Consider the following 9506-nt stretch of genomic DNA (forward strand, 5'->3'; position numbering starts at 1 on the left):
TTCAAATAGATGCTTGTCCATCCAATATAAATAAACTGAAGATTAAAAAGAAGGTAAATTGCCACTGATTTGTTGTCTGTCGCACAGTCTTGTGGCGATATTCACCGCATTTGCTTTTTGATCATGGCTATTCTCGCGAGACCTGCGTAGTTCTTGCAGTTCAATAACGAGAGGCACCGTGCTGGGATTTCAACTGCGATAATAATTTACATTTGGGGTTGTTCAGTATATAAACCGGTCAACATGCCAGAGCGCGAAGTGCTTCTGCGTTATTTCTAACAGCTGAAGTGAGGGCAGATGGCCTTTAGGAGCACAGGCTGACGCTCCAGTGGAGAAATTGTGACTTTATAAAAAGTTCGCCGGCCGTTCACTCGCGGCGCAGATCGACTGGACGTCCCTTCCTCACACCAGCCGACGTCCACGACTGCTCTAAGTTTCTCCTCCGCGGAGACATATGACCGGAGTCTCAGTGGGTAGGCGTTGTCTCGCTTGGAAAGTGTTGTTTTATTTGTTCTCTGGGCAACAAGCGCACCGCTTCAAACTCCTCGGGGCGCGAGCTGAAGATGGCCTTTCGCTCGAGCTTTTCTGTTTTCCAAGAAACGTCAAACTCTTTTTTGACGAATGAGCGGGATCGGCTGGACACCGCGGACACCTGTGCGTGCTCGACGACTGCAGAGCTCAGCAAGGCAGTGATCGTGTCCTTGGGCTTGGATACGGTGTCTTCTCCGCTCAGCGGCATGAACCAGTGCTCCTCCGGCGGCGCGCACGCAGACTTCGACCAAGCTGTGGAGGACAGCTCCCGGGGAGTGCCGGAGTTCGGAGCGGCTCGAAATATGAACCCAGAAGGCGTAGGGCTTCTGCTGAATGACACTAGCCTGAGGGAGGACGACTTTGGAGAGGTGTGCCACGGCATGCAGCAGGTGAGCTGCATGGATCTGCTCAGATCGGGCGAAATGGACAGCGCGCAAAGCGTGACGCGCGGCCCGGTGATATCCAGACATGTCGGCAGGGACATGAAGACATTGTTTATTAACCCGGTGGCAGAGCCGCCCGCGCCCTCTCAAGTGGACGAGATCTATGTCACACACTCCGCCAGTCCAAACCCATACCGAGATGCCCCCGGTGTGTGGCGCGCATACAGCGGGCAGTCCGAGCCAGAGACAGGCGGACGCACTTTGTTGTGTCAATATTGTAATTGTGATCAAGCCTCTCGCGGATCCAGGCAGCAGTGCCGCTGTGTCTGGTACAGCAAGGGCGAGCAGGGTCGGAGAGGTGACAAGCGAGCAGCGATGGCACAAGGTTACGGTCAGGTGGAAAGTTACCAAAGTGCCGTTCCTCAAGGACATGCCACTTTCTCCACTGTCAAGACCGAAGCTTCCGTTTGGGCGGATTGCACGGGTCGCAGTTTCAGGTAAACACCGAGTTTAGCAGTGATTTGTTCCGAACTGTTTTGCTGTTGGCATCGGGCCAAGAGGCAGATCTGGTCAAGAGACTGTCACATTCATCATAATTAGAAGCAAAAGGACACATGCAGCGTGTCCGCTGAGCGCGCTTTAATCTGCCATGCTTTACAATGAGCCTTAATGAGTCTTGCAGAGTTGGCTTTGGTCCTTTTTATTATAAAAGAATGTCATGAATTTGATGCATTATTAACTCCATTACGTTGCTTTAAAGCTGCATTGTTCCTTTAGATCTTCTCCTTGTTGCTTGATATCTCTCCAGAGCATCACCGCCCTGCAAGGCAGCACAAATAAATCAGATGCAAAAAACATGATTAGTCTGTATTGCGGTTTGCGTTTCCCTGTGTTGGTGCTTGCATATTCATACCAATTTGAGCAGCGCATTGTATCAGCATTAAATCATTCATGCTGTAATGGACTCAGGCGCTCTTCTCGGCCTTGGCCAATTTGTGTTTGCAGCTATGGACTGAATCAATGTTCACCCTAACTTCCCAGAACTGTCCTTATTTGTGCTGGGACTAACTACTCGCAGATAGGAGTGAATATATCAGTGCTGTTGTGAGCAGGAGATGCAGCACCTGAGGCTGACTCTGGGCTGAGAGAAATTCTGTTTCCACTCTGTGCTCAGTCTTAAAAGACTAATTCTACAGCTCTTTAATCACAGGTCTGCTCCTGTTTTAGCTGACTTCACTTGTTGACATATAATAAAGCTTCACAAAGAAATATCCTATTATAATTTGATTAGATTTAAGAAGTTAGTGCTCCAAATGGCACAGCAGGCAACCTAACAGTCCCTGAGAATAGACATAGTGACCATAATCTGTTGTTAGTACGTCTATCTGCCCTTATTTGTGTAGGTATATTGTAGCTGTCTAATGATTAAAAAATGGAATATCTGTGCCCAGTGCCCATTTTGTAATCCTTTAAAAGCAGCACTTTGGTGTATATTTGTGCCTGTGTGTGTGTGTGTGTGTCTGTGCACAGGCATGAGGATCTGTTTCCTGGTGTGTACCTCTCAGACAGGAGAGTGTGTCAGGTGTGCGGTGACGATGCCTCAGGTTGTCACTATGGAGCAGTCACCTGTGGCAGCTGCAAAGTGTTCTTCAAGAGGGCCGCTGCAGGTGGGTCTGGCACGCGCACGAGCACACGTGCACGCACACAATTACTCGTCCGCTGATTTAATTTCTTACACCCACTCGCTCGTTCGAGCAGGGCACAGTGACCTGACATTATGAGGGCGAGTTATTTGTTATCAGCAAACACCCACATATCGTTGCTATGAGAGGAAGCCTAGGCATTGTTGAACTCACTCCCTCATCCCCCAGGACTTTTGTGTGCCACCAGGTAAGCAGAACCACCTGTGTGCCAGCCGGAACGACTGCACCATCGACAAACTGAGGCGGAAAAACTGCGCCTCGTGTCGTTTAAAGAGATGCTTCATGTCGGGAATGAGCCTTAAAGGTGAGGAACGTAAGATAAGAACAGAATGAGGGACGCAGAGGGGAAACTATGCGTCGTGTGTATTTAGGAAAATGTCTTCAAGCTGGTTGGATACGTTACATGCACTGGACCAGAACTGAGCAAACGTTGCAGCTTAAATACAGTGTAACAAATGCATTTCAGCAAACGGCAAGAGGATTTGTTTGCCTCGTGGCCAGTGATTGAGAGCCTTTCCCCACATACTTACAATAAGCAACAGCTCCATGTATAGTATTCTATCCCAGGTTTAAGTCTTCACGTGTCCATCTGTCTGTTTAATAGTAATCAGACAAAACAACTTGAAATGGAAGCTTCTTATCTCCTTTTCACCCTTTGTTCCACTCCTCTCTGGTTTATTTTAGGTCGCAGGCTGAAGGGGGCCGGACAGACGAGGAATGGCGAGGAGGAGCAACCTCCAGCTTCCTGGGGGCACAGAGTGCGAGGAGAGAGGGCCGGGTTGAAAGATGTCATGTTGGAGCCCGGAAGTGCAGTTGCCAGGGCTCATTGTGAGGATAGTTGTCACATAAGCGTCATGCTAAATCAGTATTGAACATAAAAGATGTTGTCTTTTTACAGTATTCTTCTGGTCTGTGCATCGTTCTTACTGTATCTTTAGCAGCGTCCCAGGCCCTGGCTCTAGGCATCCCCCCGACCCTGCGCTCCTGCCTCTCCCTGCTCAGTGTCTTGCAGACCATTGAGCCGGCTGTGGTCAATGCCGGACATGACCATGCCCAGCCAGACAGCCCTGCGTCCTTGCTCACCAGCCTCAATGAGCTAGGGGAACGACAGCTGGTAACTGTGGTACGCTGGGCCAAGGCAATACCAGGTAAACAATCTGGGCCAAGGTTATACCCAGCAGACAAGTCTATGTTACACGTAGGCGTTTCTGCACGGCTGTGTCCACCAAATTGGTTCAACAGTTGTTTCAGGTTTAGTATAATACTTGACAAACTATTTGCACTTGATGCCAAGCAAAACACTGCAAGGCTAGACTTTAACTGAGCAGTAGAGAGGGCAGCGCTGTAACATGAGAGGCCAATCAGGCATAAAAAAGACTCACTTGTGTAACTCCAAGTTTGCAATAATCTGGCGGAGCTATAAAGATGAAAACAGGAAAATGATATAATATCTGTTGTGCCTCAAGCCCCAACCAGACGAAAGTATGCGTATTAAACTTGCAAGGTGGAGCTGCCAACCTTGTGCAACGCAAACCGGCCTGTTCAAATATTAACCACTAGAGGGGTGTGTGTTCACATTTAAGCAAAGAGCTGCAGGCTGAAAGTGACCAGCAGTGTACCCGCCCTGTGGTATCCCACTTGCTGTTAGTCTGACATCTTTAAGTGTGTTTTAATCAACCTGTGAGGTGTTACTTCATCACTTTTCCTCATGCAGATGACTGATGAAATGCATGTTTACGACAGGTTTCCGCGACCTGCATGTGGATGATCAGATGTCAGTGATTCAGTTGTCGTGGATGGGGGTGATGGTGTTTGCTCTGGGCTGGAGGTCATACACACTTACCAACAGCTCCATGCTCTACTTTGCCCCAGACCTCGTCTTTAACGAGTAAGTCGCTTTGCACACTGAGCTCATGTAGAATTTTCACACTGAAGCGTCTGAATTAAACAAAGTTCATAGAAGTTTGTCAAACCTGGTGCATAAACTCAAACAGAGTGTGACTGGGTCTGAGCAGCTGTAATAATCATTGTGACACTGGGTCTGCTGGTATATCATGAGATTTCCGCTGTCATCCTGGCTGGAAAGAAAGCCACAGTGGAACATGAGCTTCAGAGGAAGACTTAAAAATCTTCACATGAGCATCTTTTTTTTTTTGGCAGTAAACAAGCCTGTTCTGCTGTTACCGTTTTCTTTGCATCTGATACACGTGGCCGCAGAGGGATCACCTCAGATCATTTAATCTGTTTCATCTTTACGAAACCATCGTTAGAGCTGCTGCACCGCTGAGCTCTTTCTTTTCTCGCTTTGAGTGGGAAGTTTGCATTCACGCCGCAGCTTCCTCCAGCCTCTATCGTAATGTCTCTGACGCTTCAGCGCCTGTCTGTTGCCTGTCCTCTGTGCTTTTTAAAAACGTGGCACTGCGCTTGTGAAGCAGGAAACTGTACATGCTGAACATAAGTAACAATTCCACCTCGTCTTATCAGTAATTTGTCTTCGGCGTTGACGGAGGGTGTTGCTCAGAATGCTGAAGCCGGCCCCAGGCCCTCAGACCAGCTTTCGCTTGGCTGGTGTTTTGCGCAACATTAGCAAAACACTCATTCGGCCTGCATCAGACCTCTGTCACTCTTTTGAGCTGCTTCTGACCTGCATGGTAATGGATACGCCTGCCCTTGATGCTGACCCTCATTTTTCTCTGCCTCTCCGTCATTCCCTCTTTCCATTATCCATCTCACTCATTTTTTCTCACCTCTGCTGCTTTCTCCTCTTTTTACTTTGCTCTCGCTTCTGCCACCATTAATTGTCTTCCACCCTTCTGTACTCCCGCCTGCCTGACCCTCTCACGGCTTCTCACCTCTCTTTTTGTCACACCTCGTGATCCTTCTCCCTCCTCTCGTGTCATTTTTTTTCCCCCCCTCGCAGCGAGCGGATGCAGGTGTCCAGCATGTATGAACACTGTGTGAGGATGAAGCTGCTCTCCCAAAGGTTCTGCATGCTGAAGGTCACCCAGGAGGAGTTCCTCTGCATGAAGGCCCTGGTCCTCTTCAGCATCAGTGAGTCTGCTGGGACCACGTCTGAAATAATGAGTCCACTGTCAATTCAGCCAGTGAATTATGACTACAATAGAGCGCAGCCATACTTCAGAGAACTGATGGGATGGATAAAGTGTGTGAGAGTTATTGTTGTGTTCTGGCTTTGTGGTCACAGTGCCGGTGGAGGGCCTGAAGAGCCAGCGTTGTTTTGATGAACTGCGGACCTCCTACATCAAGGAGCTGGACCGCTTGGCCAGCCACCGCGGGGAGACCACCCGTACACAGAGACTGTTTCAGCTCACTCAGCTGCTGGACTACCTCCAGTCGGTAATGGGCGCAATTTTACTTCACATATGAAAACATGCCTTGCTTTGACTCTATGAAGTATTACTGTAAGTAAGTGTCATTTTAGTTGTTGTCACAGAGCTACCTGAGCATGAAGGAGGAGATCAAAGTGCACCTCCCAGGTACACACACTGTATTTGGCTTGCAGCTATACAGTGTTAACTAACTAGGCCACATCAAGAGATTGTGCATCATTTCATGGCTGGGTTACTTCAATTGAGGCTATCAGTTATTACATTTAACATGTAAGCAACAGCCTGTTTCAGTTCAGTTACAGACAGACATTTGCTAACTGTAACATCATCCTGACGGGAGTCATTCTGTCCCATTTGCTCTCAAGTGACAACCTGGCGTACACCATGGGTTTGTGCGTGAATCCCTGTCCATCAACAGAACACATACCAAAGGGTCATATGACTCCTGTTTTAGCTTCTCTATGCCGGTTGCATATCAGGAGGGAAAATGACAGAGCCACCCTCTGCTAGCGGCTACATCAAAAATGACTCAGGAATTCACACCCACTGTCCATGATAAAAAGGACTTCAGTCTAGTCCCAGCTGTGAACATCCAGAAGCTGCAGACTGCACTTCCTGTCCTACCTTTGCCGCCCACAGCAGCAGTTCAGATCTGCAGATGTCAACGTGCAGCATCTACAATCACGGAAAATAATCGTTTCTGCATTTTTTATACTTGTGCCACACCCTCAACTGGTTTACTGGTATACAGGCTGCTGCCAACACCTGATCTATGTCCTCCTTGTTAATTGGCAGAGGCACGGAATGGTTTCTAACCAGATAATTTACTCGTCCAGATGAAGGTTTAACCTTTGAACCACAGTGTGAATAATTTACACGTTTGTAGCTGTATTCTCGTACACCAGCGAGCTCTGGGCACACTCGGTTGAAAAAGCTAAAAGGTGAGCTTGAGTCATAAAGGCTCTTACTGTGTCACAGCCAATTACTTCCTTTGGATAATTTATAGTGCAGCAGAGGACAGTGTCACTCAAATAAGTGTTGGTGTGGTAAATGTAAAACCACAAAAGCGTTCACACAGAGAAAACAGCAGCTATATAAAGAGCTACATGGGTGTGTACGTACAGTTTATCCATCTTTCATATATGTGAGCAGGTATATATTTTAAAGCTGAAAGCTCACAGTAAGCTTTATGGTGACTGTCTAATTCTATTGAGTAGTGTTGCCAAATTAAATGTCCACAGTGAGTGTTTTCTACCATCATGTTCAGTGAAACCTGAAAGAAAGCATGTATTTAAACCTTCTTTTTGCAGCATATAGTGGTGCCTGACGGTGTTGTGAGCTTCCTGGTTATAAAAGGGCATTTATCAAGGTTTTAGAAGCTGATTATATTGGCACATTTGACTTTGTACAGTGATTCTGGTACCGGTGAGGGTTATAGCCAAGTATTTATTATCGTGTGGCCTAAAAGCAATGCTTACATGGCTTTGAAATCATTTTTTAAATTGGGCAAATAGAGAGATGACTGCAGATTCAGCCACTAGAGGGTGTAAATGAGCTGCTTTCCTACCTAACACTAATAGACCTGTAAATACTACTAGATGTTTTAATACTAATAGGTTTGAAGCGATAGATGTCAAAGTACACCTCAGTGACTAGGCATGATTTTCCTGCTGCAGCAGTTTCAGCCTCCTGTCTCTCACTGTGGATTTACACTTAAAGGCTCGGCTTTGTCTCTGTCCCTCTCGCATCTCAGATCTTCTAATGCCTTGTGAGCTAGAGGGCAGCCAGGGATTGTCTGGTGGGGCCCTTTAGGCAGAAAACCAGAGTTGATCAAGACTTTGCGGTTCAAACCCCTTTCGGCTTTACCGTGCCTGCGGAGCTTAGAGCGCCACGACCAGTGTCATCTTTTTAAATTACCTCTTAGAGCACAAAGACAGGCTTCGGTGCCATTTGTTATTTCCTCTTTCATCTGCAGCCAGTGTTCTTTTGCAGCGCTGTTCACATTAAAGTGTCATCTCTCCGGTGAATAACCCCGTGCGTGATCTCTGCCTCTCTCTCCTCTTCCTCTCCTTCTCAGATTGTGAGGAAGCTGCACCAGTTCACCTACGATCTGTTCATCCAAGCTCAGTCCCTGCAGACGCGCGTCAACTTCCCGGAGATGATCTCTGAGATTGTGAGCGTTCATGTGCCTAAGATCCTTTCAGGCATGGTCAAGCCCATCCTTTTCCACAATACAGCCTAGAGAGGAGATTCTGTGATTGTCCTACATGTCAGTTGAGCTCAGTCCTTCCAGCCAGTTCTGGTGAAGCTTAAAACGACTAGACCTGGTTTATGATTTTATGAGGTGAAAGGAGTACAAGCTCCCTTTTTACCTATAGGGTGAGAGTGGGGCGCTGTGAGGCTGTGACACTAACAGAAGGGCATACAGCACATTGTTTATTCTTGTAATTACATCCGTACTACCTGTATCATGCACATCCGCTGTTTCTGGAGCTGATTCAAACACCCTTTAGCATGTATTCCTCCACATGAACTCACAAATGGCCAACCACCTGTCACCTAGACCTCCTCACATTGATAACATGACAGCATTGCGAGAGGTAAGATAGTAATGAGAAAAACACACATGCAGAGCTCACATCACCACAGCTTGTGTGCGTGTAGCAGTGTGACATTTGGACTAGCTTCTCCCACAATGAATGTTATTGTGTGCACCTGAGATGAGCAGAGTTGCTGATTGACAGTTAATAAACGGTTATGGCATGCATGCTAAGAAGCAAAGCTGCCTCGCCTGAAGGCATAGAAAAACATTTCTTTTGCTGTTTTTTTTGGCTGTTCTCATCCATAGAAATAATGGTCGACTAATAGTTTCAGGTGTCGAGAAAATTAACACAATTTTAAAATGCGAGGGTTTGCAAATTTAGAATGAATATTTATGAAGAATGTGATGTCAAAAGGGCACACCAGAAGCAACGAGGAGAAAATAATCGCACACAATGCACAAACTACTGGAATGACTCATTAGTCGAGTAACACTATGGGTGGCTTGTTTTTTTTTTTAATGTTTGCTTGTTTTTGAGTGTCAGACATTATCCAAGTACGATTTTCCCACAGCGGACATTTCATACAGTTGTAACTTTTCTACTGTTTCTTAAAGTGTTTCCTAAAGTGGTTGTTGTGCTTCATCATGTGTTCATTGTAGCTTCTGCCGTTTTTGCTAAACACGTCCAGCCAAGAATCTGCTCATTTGTTGCAACACTGACAAGTTAACCTGTAATAAAACTGAAGCATGAGTGTGTACCTGTTTCACAATGAGGGATGATGTGCGCGCTGTCGCGTTACAGCACAGATCTCAGGTCTCTTTTGCCTGCATGCTAATGTTTATACAGTAATCTTATGTTTTTTTGGTTTTTTGTTCTGTCTGACATTCACTTGTGTCTGCAGTGCAGCCGAGTGGACAGACAGGTTTTACAAAGCATCTGCCTTCTCTACCACTGCATTACCCACCCTCAGAATTATCTCAGTCTCCACCCAGCCAG

At 46.8% G+C, this 9506-nt stretch overlaps 1 protein-coding gene across 2 annotated transcripts; it reads left to right on the forward strand.

Annotated features, from left to right (window-relative positions):
• The first annotated feature begins 176 nt into the window (after nucleotides 1-176).
• LOC121611620 (androgen receptor-like) lies at nucleotides 177-9218 on the forward strand. Of its 2 annotated transcripts, none has more exons than XM_041944251.1 (9): nucleotides 177-1411; nucleotides 2445-2581; nucleotides 2805-2921; nucleotides 3302-3445; nucleotides 3556-3765; nucleotides 4361-4505; nucleotides 5538-5668; nucleotides 5823-5974; nucleotides 8045-9218. In XM_041944251.1, exons 1-9 carry the CDS (start codon nucleotides 564-566, stop codon nucleotides 8207-8209), a joined length of 2049 nt encoding a protein of 682 aa, XP_041800185.1. In that variant the 5' UTR covers nucleotides 177-563; the 3' UTR covers nucleotides 8210-9218. The 2 variants fall into 2 exon arrangements, with proteins under 2 accessions (XP_041800185.1, XP_041800186.1); XM_041944252.1 differs by having other exon boundaries at nucleotides 1126-1411; nucleotides 2480-2581.
• Nucleotides 9219-9506: the final 288 nt, after the last annotated feature.

This window comes from Chelmon rostratus, chromosome 9, assembly GCF_017976325.1.
Source record: "Chelmon rostratus isolate fCheRos1 chromosome 9, fCheRos1.pri, whole genome shotgun sequence".
NCBI classification, from domain to species: domain Eukaryota; kingdom Metazoa; phylum Chordata; class Actinopteri; order Chaetodontiformes; family Chaetodontidae; genus Chelmon; species Chelmon rostratus.

Coding starts and splice junctions, on each gene's coding strand:
- LOC121611620 (XM_041944251.1), top strand. CDS start 564: ATGGCCTTTCGCTCGAGCTTTTCTGTTTTCCAAGAAACGTCAAACTCT. Junction 5,669..5,822: donor CCTGGTCCTCTTCAGCATCA/GTGAGTCTGCTG, acceptor TTGTGGTCACAG/TGCCGGTGGAGGGCCTGAAG. Junction 5,975..8,044: donor TGCTGGACTACCTCCAGTCG/GTAATGGGCGCA, acceptor TCTCCTTCTCAG/ATTGTGAGGAAGCTGCACCA.